Source organism: Topomyia yanbarensis, chromosome 3 (genome assembly GCF_030247195.1).
Source record: "Topomyia yanbarensis strain Yona2022 chromosome 3, ASM3024719v1, whole genome shotgun sequence".
NCBI lineage: Eukaryota > Metazoa > Arthropoda > Insecta > Diptera > Culicidae > Topomyia > Topomyia yanbarensis.
The window spans coordinates 74190655-74207341 of NC_080672.1; the positions used below are offsets into that span (position 1 = coordinate 74190655).

The window sequence follows — 16687 nt, forward strand, 5'->3', positions numbered from 1 at the left end:
TGCACATTTTACCCCAGTGCGCGATACGTGAGAGAACCGCGCGGGGCATAAATCAGAGGCCATCATCGTTGGTCGGAAATGCACATTCGAACGTGCGAAAGGCACGGGAGGCGAAGTGTAAAAGAAATTTACAGAAATTGATTCAGTAATAACCTCGATCAGTTACGGGAAACATCAGCCACAAACAGCTGGCGGTTGGTTCGCCAGTCAATGGAAAAGCCTGCGCACTGGAACGAAAAGTATTTCTCGCGCAGTGCAGAAAGCGTGCTACACGCTCGTGAAGACGTCCCTTGTTAGAATTTCAAATTACTGTTTTTGTGGCCGTCCTATGGTTGTCTTCGGGAAATCCCCTTCGTCGGATCTATATCATGAAGCTTTTCAGTCTGGACGCACTCGATCACGTGCTCAATCGATGCATTTTCGTTGTTTTTAAAACTCTCATTGTGATGCTTCTAGGCGATAGTATTCCAGCAGGTCGACCAAGCAATTGGGATGATAGCCGGAAGCCGAGTTTCTCAGGTAAGTGTGCCTCTGTTGTTTGTTCTGTTTTGCTGTTCATTATGCGTCTTTTCCCTTTCTATGTTGTTTATGTTTCAAAAAACTTACACTGCATTATACCAACCATTAAGATGATTTCGGTTTTGATATTTTTTTTTAAATTTTCCAACAAACTAGGTCGACGCTCCCGTCGCAATTCACTCAGTGAAGAATCTCAGCTAACGATCGAGAACTTTGGCGGTTCTCAGGATCAGTTGAACACGATTGGTCGTTTCGATCGGGAACGAAAAATTTCCAACACTAGTCTTACATCGGTGGAACCAGCTACCCCGGTACGATCCTCGCTAGCTGACGCTCGCGGTTCGATCCAGTTCGGCTACGATACCGATTCTTCCGGTAATGAGAAACAGGATCGCGACACCGAGAAGCCCGTGCCAACGCTCCGGCGGCACAACAGTACCAATCTACATTCCAGTAGCGTTGAAAAAGACATTATCGATGGCGATATGAGTTCAAATTTTAGCGGCGGTAGTGGTGGAGTTGTCTCGGTAGCTGACGTGGAAACCACTCCACGGAGGAAAACATCTTTTGCGACACTACCAAGTAACACGACTACGTGGCAGCAGCAAGCGATATGCGTGCAGAAAAAAGACGAATCTGGTAATAGTGTGTAAATCTAATGGAAGTCAATTATATTTTTGTTTATTTTACGTTGTTCTTTAGCTGACACCCAACCGGGTTACGAGGATGCTAGCAAGATTTCCACCATTAAGCTAAAGCTGGAGGAAAAGCGAAGACTTATCGAGCAAGAAAAGCGACGGATTGAAACCGCCTGGTCAAAGCAGTTACAAACGGTTGGAAAACAAGCCTTTTTACAAGCTATTAACAAGGTGAGAGGGGGTTGAATGCGGAGAATGCTTGCTGTGCTAATATTTGTGAATGATGAAAGTGGTATACAGTAGAACTATTGTAGACGGGAGAAGTGTTTTGGTTTTATAAATCTGTTCATTATGTAGCATAGCACTACCTACCTTCCGGTGGTCACGATGAAATTTTTAACAAGATTACATCACCAGTAAAATATACAAGTTTGAGAAGCTAATCCGAGACCAGACATGTGCATCGAAAAACTTTATTTTTTGCAAATTGCATTTGAGTTAAAATGTTGAGATCATCAATTTTTTCGTACTTTATTATAAACATGAGGTTAATGAGTTTTGGCATCTTATGCACGAAAGTATAATGTCAGTCGTATCGCTTGATTGAAGCGAATCCTGACTAACAACCCACTCACTACCCAATCCGTGGTACTTATGGGAGTGTCACTGAGTCAGGGTCTTCCGTTAAGTAAGTACCACATCAACACTTCATTTCTCATCCCAAGTTACGGTAAAGATGGTCGTGGCCCGCAATGGCGGCTCTCATGCGAAATTCTCGCATGGATTGGATCAATTGTTTTTCCCAAACAATGCTCCCCAAGTAGTCTGGCTGGAAATGAGAGTCATCAGTCTGCAATCTACGAAGTATACCGTGCTTACGCAACGCAACGCTACGCAACATGAGTTAATTGAGTTTTGGCATACACTTTTTATAATTTTCTATTTGAAATGCTCGGAATTTTATTTTAATCACAGCATAGTAGTTGTTTGACGAAATCGTTGAGTTAGGGTCAATGACGTCTTACATGCCATTTCCAAAGGCGTTAAGATTTAAATTAACACCCCGAACAAGTGGCAATATTTATCAAAACTCTTATTTGTTTGTATATACACAAGCTGGCCTCAAGAATGGTTACTTATGGCATTTTTCTTGTTTTACCTGTTGCTACACCAGTGTAGTGCAAAAAATAGACTGATTACACCCAAGTTTCAATGGGCGTAACACCGACTGCCCCGGTGCCCGAGCAGAATAAAAAACTTGAGAATATCAGGTATACAGTATCCAATACTTGAACACCACCACAGGGTATTGGGAAGCCTTGCATAAGAGGTAAAATACCCTGAAATAATACCTGAGACATGTACTACGAATAACAAGTTGATAATGAAACGAGTTATGGTAATACCTAAATAATAACGAAACCTTTTCAACCTTCCAATTACAAAATTCACTCTATGGAGATTTTAATAAGGTATTGATTAGGTATTTGTAAAAATCACTGGAATACATAAATAATACTAAAATAAAGTATTATACCTCATTGAGGTATTATGCAGGTATTGAAGAATGTTTCTTCAATACCTGCTTAATACCTCAATGAGGTATTAATAATCAATTAATTGGTTTTGGTATGATACTAGAAAATAGTATGCTCGGGGTCAGTTATTTTCTCCTAGTCGGGTGTAGTGCACTGTCAAAAACGAACATGTCATTAGACAAGTTACATTTAAGGATATGTAAAAACTCAGCTTTGTATTTTTCGCCAACTTATGTCTAATGCGATAGTAACACTGTCGAAAACGCGCTGAAGTTCGGTAATGTTATTTCCTGTAACCAATCTTCAAACGCTTCCAGGAATTTCGGTGGGTTCCATTTGGCGAATTCTAGATACGAAACAATTTCCAACAAATCGGTCGGCGATAACAGGTCATTGGCAGTAGAAATTGAGCATCCTAATTTTCCAGGTATCTACGAAGGAGTTTACCATTCACCAAATGGAACCCACCGAAATTTCCTGGAAGCGTTTGAAGATTGGTTACAGGAAATTATTTCGGAGGAGAAAATAAATATCGTTGGTGGAGATTTAAATATCCAATGGGATGAACATGGTTATTCTCGAGAACTGAAAACAAAAGTAGATGCCGTAGAAATTAAGCAAAAAGTTTCGGAATATACCCGTGTTTATCTCAGGAGTGGCAGTTGGCTTGACTTAGTTTTCTTCAATATTGGGGAGCGCGGAGCTAAAATTTTAGAGGAGTGGAAAATCATTGACCATGAAACAATCGGAGCAGGTTAGATTGGTTCTCCGATATTGTACTTGTTAGATCGTAAAAGCACACATGTATCCTGGAAAATTCCACTCTAGACAAAAACTACGAATCATTCTAATAAATGACAGAACGCTTTTGAATGATATAGCGTAAGTGGAGGGAAAAGCCCAAGATCTTATTTCCGCTTTGACAAGTGTAGTAGCTCAATTAACTGAAGATCGTAGTGATAATTCTTCCAGACCAAATAAATGGTTTGGGCCTCGTATGACATCGATAATCCCAAGGATAGATATATTTAACGGAATAAAAAGCTTCGAGAGCTGGCAGGCTATCAGTTCAGCAAGAAATAAATGAATGTGCTGGCGACTCCAAAAGGCTCTGGAAATCTTTAAAAACTGTTATTAAAACTGGAGATGGAAAAATTCAAAGGTTTGATGGTTCGAATGAGGTGACGAAGCTATGGCAGAAAAACTTAACAAGTTTTTTATCAAGAACGTTGAAGAGCTTCACGAAGCCATTTCACCACCTCTAGGGCGACTAGTGGAAGAAAACGAGTTAACTTCCTATCAATATGCTTAAACTATGGGATTCTCTATCCACATGGGACTGACTTGCGATTAGTGGCAGTATACGTCGGCAAGTTTTTTTGCTCTCCAGAAGATGGACCCTAGATACCTTATCCACAATGTATGAAGTATGTGATTTGAACGTTAGTGCCGAGTCGTAGATGACTGCTAATCAGTCTCCACTCAAAATGTCCTTTAAGGTATCAAGAAGTCGTCTCCAGCTCACTTGGTTTATAGCTGTTTGTCGCCAGCCTCGCAAGGAACGAAGATTCCTCAGGTCCCCTTCAACTTGGTCGATCCACTTGTCTCACTGTACACCTCTTCTCCTTCTCAGATTAATTTCTAGAACCAGTTTTACAGACTAAGTTCAGCATCGTTCGCCATTCTGACAACATGCACAGAACACCGTATCTCCCCAATTTCACTGTACAAACGATGGGGAGTTCCCAAAGTAATTTGAGGTTTAAACGCCGTTTCCACATGCCGTCTTCCATCTTCCATCCATCTTTGTCTCCTCCATCGTCTCAAAGTTTCGTGCCACAATATCAACGTCATCGGCGAAGCCAAAAACTGAACAACTTCCGGAAAGTCGCACTACTCGTGACAATGCTCTTCTTATTACACCTTCTAAAGCGATATTGAACAGTATGTAGACAAGTTAGTCCATCACTTTACCGAACCCTTTCCGATATTCAAAAGGAATCGAAAATGTCCCTGATACTCGGACGTAACACATCACTCGATCTATTGTCGCTTTTATAAATCGTGTCAGTTTGTTCGGTTACCCGTATTCGAGCATGTTGTATTCGCGATATTTTTGCAGGACTTGGAGAATTGCGAAAATTTTGTGGCGCGTAAAAAAAATCCAGTAAAATCCACGAATATGGGAAAGCACCTTAAAGGCGGCGTTTAGTAATGTCATTACTCGGTACTTGCAGCAATTCAGCTCATCACCCTTTTTATAGATGGGACATACCCTCTCACACCTCCTCTCAGATCAGCGAAACCACCCAGTGGAGTGCACTGGCCAATGCCTCTTCTCCGTGTTTTAGCAATTGACATGGCAGTTGATCATTCCCTGCGGTTTTATTCGTCCTGAACCACCCGATATCCTGACTTTCAGGAAGATCCGGTGCTGGGAATCTGTCGTCATCGGCGTCAATTCTTGCGCTACTCTTGTCGTCTCATCTCATACTCGTTCGTGAGAAGATTTCTATTTGCATCTCTGCACATGTCAACTTATGACACATAGCATTTGCGCGACCGAGTCATCTTCTCGTACACTTTTCGTGTGTCATTAACTCGGTATTGCTGCATCGCCTCGTTATTTTGATCTTACTGTAGGCGCTTTTTCATCGGAAAACCGAGTTTTGTCTGTTTCTCGATGAATGCGCTGTATCTACCTGCTGAGCGTACTCTGCTGCAACACGATCCCCTCGTAGCTGTTCGATGTTGAGTCTCGCCGTCTGTGCTCGGCTAGTATTGTGCCCCGTCGACAGTTTTGAGTGCGTGTAGACCGCTTCTATGTTCACATGCGGTAGGTTTTGATGTTAAGGAAGAATTATTCGTGGATTAAAATGTGATCGAAAATGAGAACAGTTTGTTGATCAGGTAATTTCCCGGTGACCTGTTGGATACCTTTGCGGGGGAATATAGTGCTTCGGCCTGCCATTCCTCGAGATGCTACAAATTTCACGCATCGTAGGCCGCCGTCATTTGTAACGGTTTGCACACAGTTCTTTCCAATCACCGGTTAATACATTGCCTCCCGGCCTAACTGGGCGTTTCTGTCGGCAATAATGAGCTTAACATCCCCCCCCCCACTGGAAGCGGTAGCAGACACGCTTCAGTTTCGTAAAATACATATTTCTTATTCTCGGATATCGCTTAGTGGAGGCAACGATGATGCTGTAGTTGAAGAAGTGGCCTTTGATCACGCTGATCACATGTTGGCGCAGCTTACCCAGTACTATAAAGCCGGCTCCCAGCTCGATTGTTGTGTAGCCACTCCGGTAGAATATATTCACTCGATTCCCACTTTTTAACACCTTCTGTCCCGACTTCGAAGTGGCGAGTTTTCTATGCGTGCTGACGGATTCGGTTAAGCCCGGGGAAGGCAAGCATTTCATGGGTTTTTGTCGATTGTTTCGTTCCGTATTTTCTTGTTGATTGTTCGTGTTTCTAGGCAGGTTGATTGGCCTGCACAAACCCCCTGTCTCGTAAGAGTAACTCCATGAGGGATTTCTTTACAGTCCGCCATTCCACATATGCGACACGTGCAATAGGTATTTACTTCTGAGTTAAAGTGCCAGTGTTCGCTTCGCTACTACTACTGAAGGCGGTAGTATCCAATCGACGCCGGTCTAAAGATTAAATCTCATCAATTGTTGCACGGGGAGGCATTGCACATAATCACGCGTTGATAACTATCTCATCCTTACATATCATTTGATTTTGAATTTGATAATGATTCGAAGGTTCCTTGTTGAATACATATAAGTTAAGAAACGATAACGTTAGTAATAGTTTTAGAAAAAATAGGAATAATTTTACTGAAACTTCTTAGCTACGAAAAAACTGGAAAATTTCTTCCGACTAATATGCTATAGCTATATGGTTTGCCGAGTTCTATAGCTATATTTGGAATAGGTTTGGGGAAAATTTTCAAAAGGACCTAAGTAACATTGAAGCCTCTTTCTTTACTTTCTCTTTTGAGTATTACGGCGTCATTCCAAAACTTTCTCTTATTTTATGTTACAGAACGAAATATGCAAAGAGTTAAGGGGCAAATGTAAAAGTGACCGAGTTATTAAAAGATGTGAAAGTAAACAAAGAGAATCTGCCATTGTTACTTAGGATCTATTGAAAATTTTACCCAGAAATATAAAACTGTCAATATTAATGAACAGATTTATTAAAAAATACGATAAACCAAAACATGATTCTCTCAGCCCATGGTAGTTGCTCAAGGTTCTGAGCTATTAGTAGTTACAAATAAATGACAACATTGGCTGCTAGTTGTTCTATGTTTTGATTAAGATTTCTTGGTGATGGGTAAATCAATTCTAACTGTGAAAGCTACTCAACAATTCTTGAACTCATTCAACAATTTCATTTCGGTTGAGTGAAATAATGCTTATTCTGTTCGTACTATCCTGTTCGGGTTCTTGTTGCTCTTTCTATTGTTTTTAATACATTATATTTCTTAAGTTGATATATTTTTTGCGTTCTTAACTGTTATTTTTATGTTATTTGTTTAGTTTTTCTTACATTAACGTATGTTTTTACATGAGCTCCGAAACCTATGACTCAAGAACTTGAATTACCATTTTCTGTATATCCCAAACGATTAACAATTTCAAAATTACCTTTGTAATTTATCATATATTTCTTTTATTCCCAATTAAATCACCTTGAATCAAATTTGCACCCTGGTGACGGGAATGGCTCGGATTGTACCTGTAAATATGACCAACCGTACATCAATCACACCCTGCGCCCAACAATCTGGTACATGCAAAAAAATCGTCCTTACTCAACCCAATCGTATCTGTATCTGGATTTGTATGGTCTCTCTTTACATCCGGTCGTTTGTGACACATGAAACGCAATATGTCTCGTGCAGGGTAACAAGGGTGGCGGCAGCATGTCGGAATCGGACGCTTCCAAAGAGTCCGGTGAGACTGTGGTACTAGAGGACACTGGGGGTGCCGCGGTTGATAAAGTTGAACGACCGTGTTCTCTCAAGGTATAGTTAGATGTTACGTTAAATGGTTTGCTTTTGCTGCTAGTGCATTTGCTTCAAAATTTAGGCTCACGAAATTGCAAAATTTTATCCATTCAATAATTGAATGTCGTTTTGATCGAACTTGGCTTTATAAGTATTTTTGGTTGCTTGCTAATGCAGGGTTGAAATAATCACATAAATTGCATGTCGCTTCGTTGATGGTTCGAGCTATAGCTTTACGTTGCGGGTTGTTTTGAGTTTACATTTCGTTCTTACTTTAAATTGCCTAATGTTTCCCGGAACAGGATTTGGATGATCAAAGTAAATACGAAGCGAAATGGAATGCACAGATCATCGAGCCCAAGAAAACACCGGATTTGGAGAACATGGACTTGGAACAGTATCAAGTAAATAGCATTGTCTTTTTTCTTATCTCTGTTGTATACTTTCCTAAGTTCTGTGCTTTTATGTTTGCTGGTCATATAACGAGCATTTTTATTAGCAAGTGTTATGTAACATTAGGTTGTGCCGTAATTCGATTTGTGTGCAACTAAATAATCCTTAAACAAGATACCATAAAATCTCTAATAACCATCCCATTTCGCTTTTCCTCTTATACGCTTGTTCCATTTTGTTTTCTCGTTCCATTCCCAAAACAATAAATTTGTCACCACAACACCTACACCAACACTATCACCCACTATCACAACATCCAAACCAACACAACGGTAATGCGTTGCGAAACATCCTCTGCTATCTGCCATATGCCGCATTTCGAATTATTCGATGCTGCGCCTCCTGTAGCAAAGTATTTCAAAAATGAACTCCAACCTGCACGACATCCAGGCTGACATTCAGCGTTTAACCCAACAGCAGAGCCAGATCCAGGCCCAAACCATCCAGGCACATCAGCTACTGCATGCACAACAAATCGCCAGTTTACTTAGCCAGGTGAGTTCGTAGAACTATCATTGTCCTATCCATCCTCACATCACAATACTCAATTGAATCAATCATCGGTACAATGCAATAATATAATAATGATCTTGTGTTTTGTAAATCTTTCATATATGACATACCTTTAAGAGAATTTCATAAAAGTTGAAAATGCTTGCCTGATTAATATGCCATTTAATATTACAAAATATACCCGATGAAATTGTTCAAAATTTTATTTTTCAGCAATACGGTTCCCAACAGAACATTCAGCAAACGATACACGGTACTTACCGACCTATCAATACTCAATTGTTCGGCTCTAGTCCTCATTTGCCGCAGCAACAGCACCCACAACAGCAGCAGCAATCCCCAATTAACTATGGATCGCGACCTCCCAGTCGTGATCCGTACATGTCACAACAGCAGCAACTACACACACTCCAGTACGTTAATGATCAGGGGCAATATACACAACAGCCTCAGCAGCAGCAGTATCCCAACATGGGGTACGAAAATGGGCAGTACCGAAAGGAAAATCAATACTCTTCAAATCCGTATTTAAGTACGGATCAACAGCAGCAACAATTTTACCAGGACTCGAATCACTATCGGGACCCATATTTGATGCAGGAAGTCAAAGAACCACCCATCCAGCAACAACAACAACAACAGCACAATCAATTCTTTTTGCATGACAGTAACTCGACGCTGCCACCACAACCCGCTCAGCGGCGGACGTGGGCACAATCAGCTGCGGCTGCTGCCAATCAACGTGGGGGTACCAGTGACATAGCTCTGGACATCAACGCTTGGAATCAGGGTATAAAGAGTTCACCGTACAACAAATCTCCTAGTCAAAGTGGCTTTTCGCTACATCATAACGGTGACTCTGGTGCTGCCGACAGCTACGGTAACACGAGTCGACATAGCGGCAGCCAGCAGTCATTCCAAAATCTGTTCGAAGTACACCACGGTTCTTCGAGTAGCCCCCAGCATAACCGAGTTCGGAACCAAATCTCACAGATGATAAGTCATGGCAGCAGTAGCAATTCTTCACCCAGTGCAGAAAACCGCAGTCATAATGATAGTTTTCGAGATAACCGAAGCATGCCGCTGTCTCCGCCGATTGACGATATGGCACCGCAAAGTATTTCCTTTATTGGTGATGAGGACACCGGTGACATCGAGATAAACACATCGAAGAACACCAGTTTCACTAGAAGACAGCAGCAACAGCAACAGCTGGAGCAGCTGTACGGTAGCAGTAAAACGGGCAGCAAGGTGCAGCACAACAGCAATCAGGAGCTGGACAAGCATTTGAATAAGCTGAACATCACCAGCGGCAATCGTACCTATAGGATTCCATCGCCTACGAGACCAACGATAAATTCGAATAGTTTCCATGTAAGTACCTATGTTAGCTACGTCAGTTCCCGATAGTTAGTTTATAAATTTGATTAAGTTGAATGAAGAAGCCACGTTTTTAACCCATTGTGGTGTAATATATTTTATATCGCAATCCAACATTGAACAATGAGATGAAATAATTCCAGTTAAATGTACCGATACCGATTATTGTATCGATGCCTTTTTATGGAAAAATATTTTCGATTGAAACATTTTTGAAAACATCGATTTTAAATATCAAAAGGATTTAATAAAGATCATCCGCACAATTGGCGTAGTACCAGTTTGCAAGCGTTTGTACTCAGTAGTAGTTGCGGAGGATGGTTCAAAAACATACAAAAAATCAAATACTTATCGGGTGGCCTTCGCTGGTACTGCTTTACCGAACAACATCCTCTTGCATAAAGTCCCTCTGCCTCTCCGTCTTTATGTATTGCGGGTCATGAATTGCAAAAAGTGTAAATAATTGGGTCACACACAGGGATGGGAATTATCATTCATTCGCATGATTCTTGGCGAATCCGTTCATTGCTTTGACAACAGCCAGTCGTTCATTCACGATCCGACTAAAGCTCTCTAAAAGAATACAACTGAACGTAGATAGAGATGAACTTCCGAAGATGTGAGCCAGGTAAAAGAATGACACGTACTATGTTGAATGAAGAAGATCGTGTTCTTCATTCGCGGATTGAATCGGAAGATTGTACTGTAAACATTCACAAGTGAATCAACTTTTAGTTCACAAATGAATGTGACATTGTATTCTCTGGTTGGGTTAGGTCAACTTTATAGTGCAAATGTACACTATAATCAACGTTGAGAAGTAGATTGCACTAGAATCCACTTGAAATTGATATTGTTCAATTAATAATTTCGTATTTTTTAAACAATCCATGTTACGGCTCCGCGGTTCGGTTTTCTCGTATGGCGGTGCAGGTAAATGCATTACTGCGTAGACAGCAGGGTGCATTTTAAGATGTTCCTTTTGAAATTTTCGAGCATCATCGGTGCTTGCTTATATACGCAATTCTCATCTGCTTTGAAGTGGAATTTTCTGTCCTCTTCCTGGATAACTTTCAACAGGATCTTTTTTTGAGTACAGCGTCGTTTCATTCTAAAAATTGTTTTTTTTTTCACAAGCACATTGCAAACTACTTACTCAACAATAAGAGATCACCAAGTGAAAATTTGCACAAGAAGGGTTGCAGAGATCGGGTTTCACAGTAAGAGCATGTTGGTGGATGATTTCAAATTGATTGTTTCGTGAAATGATTTTTCCTATGCCTGACACAGCCACCCATTGTAGCAATCCGCTGTGGAAAATGTGGCGAGAATCATCTAGATGATTCGTGCTGTAAGAATGCTGTAAAGTGTCCTTACTGTGCAGACGGTCTGCATGATATCTCGGCATGTCCCGCGTACAAAGTACACGGTGATAAACTTTAACATTCTCTTGCGGGACGTTCCAAACGTTCTTTTGTAGAAATGCTAAAGAAAGCTACGCCACCATTCTCAAAATTCTAAGTCCTCTTGTTTTCTAACGAGGGCGGGCACAAGAGGGAACATCTACTAGTGTGCCTAGAAGTTATAGGAAAAGAAGGGCCATTTTCTTTCTTTAACTTATTTGTAATTGCCAAAAGGTTGGGGATCCGAAAGTGACATATCTTGGAAGTTATGCAACTAAACCGAACTAAACGAAGCTCGGAGGATAAGATCAGAAAAGGAGTTTCCAGCACTTCCCGGAACATCAAAAAACCCTAGTGTTCCTTGGTTTCAATTCGAGCATAGGGTTGCCTGTATGATGATAACCGATCTTTCTTAATTCAAGATCTTTGTCATAACTTCAATTTGACACAGGTGAAATGCAACGGATTCGTGCTCCCCCAGCGTGCCCTAGAGCGCTTTAGCTTTGTCCCTCTGCTCATCATCGCTGCGTTTGAATTGCACGTGGAAGGTAATCCCTGATCCCTACGGCCGCGACCATCTGCCGATCGCAGTTTGAACAGCGACTCAAGACTATTGAAATCAATCAATATTTCGTATGACCTCACACAAAATATTGATTGGAAGAGCTATGCTGCCGCGATATCCGACAACATCAAATCTACTCAAGAGTACAGGTTTTTGGCTGGCTTGATTCTTGGCACGAAACACGAAAAAAGGGTTGTTTGAAAGCAAGGAACGTAGTTACTGGCGCCGGTTCGTTAACGGACTAACGAGCACTCAGCATGGCCTTTCAACATTTTTTTTTTGCTGAATTTGTTGTCGTAAAAGCACATGTACTTCTCGCATGGCGATTCGTCATGCGTTGAGATTCAGCTACATGGGTCTACCCAGGGCTCATGCCTAAGCCATCTTCTATAAAAATTTTACGTCAATGACATCAATGAATGTCTTGACAATTCTTGCACGTTAAGGTAACTTGCAGACGACGGTGTAGTTTCTGTTACGGGACCCAAAGCTATCAAGGATTATTGCACAATTCCTTGGACAATTTTTCTAGTTGGGCAATAAAGTTGGGTATCGAATTCTCTACGGAGAAAATTGAGCTAGTGGTAGTCGTGAACCAGCACAACTACAGCTTCTATTAACGGTTAGAGTATTGCTCAGGCCTTCACAGTAAAATATCTAGGGGTTTGGCTCGACTCGAAAGGTAGCGGGGGTCCCACATTAGTTATCTGAAACAGAAGTGTCAAAAGAGGATTAATTTCCGCCGTATAATAATCGGACCATGGTGTCGTCCCCACCCAAGAGACCTTATTAGGCTGTATCAAACAACGATACTGTCGATAATGAAATACTGATGCTTCTGCTTTCGCTCCGCAGCGAACATCTAGTTAATCAAAAAGAAATTTCGTTGTTGGTGTATCACCTTAGGGTTCATGCAGTCGACCTATACGATGAGTCTTGAAGTCTTGTCGGGCGTTCTCCCGCTGAAAAATCGATTATTAGAACTCTCATTGATTGCTCATTCAATATCATATCTTGAGCCCATCGGTGATTGAAAATTTCGAAAGGCTGGTCGATCTCAATTCTCAAACCCGCTTCATGTCCCATTGACGCTAGTCGCTCGATGAAACTTGGAATGCGTCCCTCGTATTTTTTGGGGAAAATACGAGAGCTACTGACTGCTTTAACTGATAAATCTTTTTAGATTACCTTGGTTTGGGTTCCTTCTCATTGCTCAATTCCGGCCAATGGTAGCTACAAAGTATCGACTAAACCTTGCTTCAAGGGTATGGATGTGGGTTGTGAGTTCATTCGTGTGATATCTCAACTCATGGCAAACCATTACACGTTGGATGCACATCTTCGACGTGTTGGGCTCGTGGATAGTGGTGTCTGCGATTGTTGCGACGATACCGAGTACATTGTCTGGGCGTGCATCGAGTATGATTCCACCAGGTCTCAGCTAATGGATACCCTCCGAGCCCGAGAAAAAAACATTCAACGTCCCAGTTCGAGGTCTTATGGCAAGCCGCGATCTCCCTTATATGTCCCTCATATATCTCTTCCTAAATTCAATTAATATAAGAAGCCCCTCTTTTTCTCATTCTCAGAAATTCCCTGTGGTGCTTGTAGCGCCAAATCGCACCAGAACGATACTACGTGATCGTCTTCACTCACCAATCTGCTTGCATAAACCAAAATTGGAGCCGAAATCGACCCGGAGTTCTGACCCATCTTGCAGGACTCCCTACGGATCTGTCCTGCTGTGTGCTGTCTTCGCGGTCCAAGGCTGTCAACCGTTGACGATTTACCACAAACTGCAAGCTTGATGTTCTCTTCTTTGTCATTTTTGTCCTCTCTCTCCTGTATCTGATATTGCTGTTACTCCGTGGCTGAAATCAACCCCTTACCCTTCTGAAAATGTTTTTCGGAAGGCCCTTGTCATAAAAAAACTCAATTTGAATCTGTTTCCCTTCCTTTAAACTACAAGCGAATTTAAATGTTTTCCTTTCTTTAAATTAAAATCTCAAAAACAAAAGCTAAAATTCATTTATAGTATTTATGTATTCAATTACGCACCCCCTAGTATTAATAACACGGTGCTACAAAAATAAAAAAATGAATGTGCGTGTACTCCTTAAGGAGCTAAATTGTTAAGTCTGATGTGTTGTGTTTCGGATTCTCCTCGTCAGTACCTAACAGCTGACTGGGCCGCTAGATAGACACTAAATCCAGAAAATGAGACGCAATTTACGTGTACGTTCGAACGACTGGTTGGGACTGATGTCCCGGTGGTACAGAAGCTTTGTTTTTACTGATGAGGATAAAGTGAACCGAAACTTTTGTGGCGTTACGGCTTGGTTAGGCCAAACTGGTGCTGAAGGGGTTCAATGAAGATTGGCTGACGTATTCATGATGGTTACATAATTAGCATTTCTGCAACATGAATCGACAGACAGCCTTAGTTGATTATAGGATTAGGGAATATTTATACAATTATATATAACGTCTTTTTCGCTTCAGATAGTTGATAATCGACCTTGTAGAACCCCTTGAGCGTCTCATATACGAGTTCCGACGGAGATTGAGGGTTCGGTAAAAGAGATCTCTTCTATGAGACGGTCGATCGACGGCGTCGAAATGCTAGTAAAGATGAGCAGCGGTAAGCTGACGTTTAAGAGACGTTGTACAAAAAGCTGCGTCACCGAGTCGTTTGTCGATATTTTTGCGTAGAAAAATTACAGCATGTTATTGAAACGATGAACTATAATGTACAAAATTTTTGTTAAAGTTAAAAGAATTCGCAAAAGAAAATGTTTTTTTTTCACGCTGAAACCTTTACACCACCCCCCTCCAAAAAAAGGATTCGCGGAAACGGCCATAACTGCGCTAATTATACATTATTTTTTTTTACACTAATGCTTGTTTTTTACTGAAAAATGTACTCTCAAAATACTATAACTTTGATGTAATATAATCACCGTTTCATATCTTTAACTAAATTCAAACTTTCTACAAAAAGGTGGTTAAGAAATGTAATATGCAAAAATTGGCACCTTCAAGTTGTGATGGTATCGTGCCTTCTCAAATAAACAGACTGAATAAAAAAATGTTCTATCTACAAAACTTGATTTGTAAAGTTTAACCTATATACTACAAATTTATATACATATTATTCTCGTAGTATTCAGCACATTGTACTTAATTTCGGTCTTTCGTTCTTCCCGCAGGACCCACAGCAAGATGATGTGAACGAGAAAGGTTTCTACATCTCATTTGACAACGAGCAGCCAAAGCGGCCCAAACCCCCATTGCGAACCAAGCGTTCACCGAAGAAAGATAAGCTAGACACAGATCACAGCGAAAGAAACAAAGAGTCCGAAAGATCCAGCCATAGAGGTAAGGTGATGTTTAGAGACTTTGTATTAAATTCAATTGGGTTGTTCATGAGAAACAAGGTAAACCAATTCATGCACTCTATTCCACGATAGACAACAATCTTTTTATCGATTGGTTCATTTCTTCGGAAAAGTAATACCAGCAGATGATATTGGTACTTGTGATAGTTACTATAGTTTAAAAAATTGCACAGTTTGAAGATTCGCTTTCAAAGCTTCAGATTTATCGGTTTCCAATTCAATTACACTTCTTATTTCCTTCTCGCTCCGTCTGCCACCTTGTGCCTTCAACCGTGACGACACGAAATGTTGAAAACTCCACACTGTAGCAATGGCAAACCCTACCGCCTGTAACTGAAATGAATGTAGCTACCTTCCTAGCACAACACCGATCCCACCTACCCAGTCGTACAGCGCTTATCAGTTGACCGTGTGGGTCTCGGGCCAGTGTCGCCAGGAGAGCGGATCTTTGAATGCATCTTAACTTTCATCAGTATAAACAAACGAAGCTAAAAACCTATACTGCTAAAATAGTTGTTGGTCTTTCTATGGCAACCCTGATTTCACACATGACTGACCCTACCTTCAAGTTTTACTGCGCGGGCAGCAGTGGCGTATTAGTATTTTGCTTGTTTCCATTCACGTTGTAAATTCAGCTTTCCCATCAATACAACTATTTTCGTCAAATGCGTATTATTAATCGCTCATGGTCAACCCATATATCATTGAAAGAAGGTCACTTAATATTTCGAGCGATGCTTCGTGTCGCTTATATTTATTTCTGGCTCTTTCTTCGACACTGATTTCTCGGTTACTCCGATCATTTCGTCCCATTCAGAGAACAATCAAAATAATTTCGGCACCTTCAGCGTGAAAACGGCCAACAGTTTCTCGGCCAACTTCAACGAAGAGCAAGTGGTGAGCCGCAAGAGCATCATCGATAGTGCAACGTCGCCATTCGAGACGGGTGCTGGTAGCGCCGGGAATCGATCTAGTAATAACAACCATAGTGGCATCGGCATGGCATACGAGCGGGATTTGAGCGAGAGGCGTCATCTAGAGGATGTGACAAATCACACCAACAGTGGAGTGAACAATAACAATATTCATCACTACAATAATAATAACAATAACAACAACAACAGCGATGAATACGGAAGCGAGAATGAGAATCAGCGCAAGGCTAAGCTAGTGATCGGAACCGACGCGACCAATCTGGACCCGGTGAGTAGAACTAATGACGTTTAAGAAAAGCCCGTACCCACAGCTGAG

General features: G+C 41.2%; 1 protein-coding gene across 1 annotated transcript in view; it reads left to right on the forward strand.

Moving 5' to 3' along the window:
* Positions 1–353: 353 nt before the first annotated feature.
* Positions 354–16687, forward strand: part of LOC131687001 (patronin-like) — an 18932-nt gene continuing 2598 nt past the window's right edge. The window contains exons 1-9 of the mRNA XM_058971037.1: positions 354–519; positions 676–1158; positions 1222–1388; positions 7620–7742; positions 8027–8128; positions 8526–8672; positions 8904–10064; positions 15248–15416; positions 16254–16643. Of these exons, the coding sequence (XP_058827020.1) occupies positions 369–519; positions 676–1158; positions 1222–1388; positions 7620–7742; positions 8027–8128; positions 8526–8672; positions 8904–10064; positions 15248–15416; positions 16254–16643 (2893 nt within the window). The 5' untranslated portion in view covers positions 354–368. The remainder of the gene's footprint in view (positions 520–675; positions 1159–1221; positions 1389–7619; positions 7743–8026; positions 8129–8525; positions 8673–8903; positions 10065–15247; positions 15417–16253; positions 16644–16687) is intronic.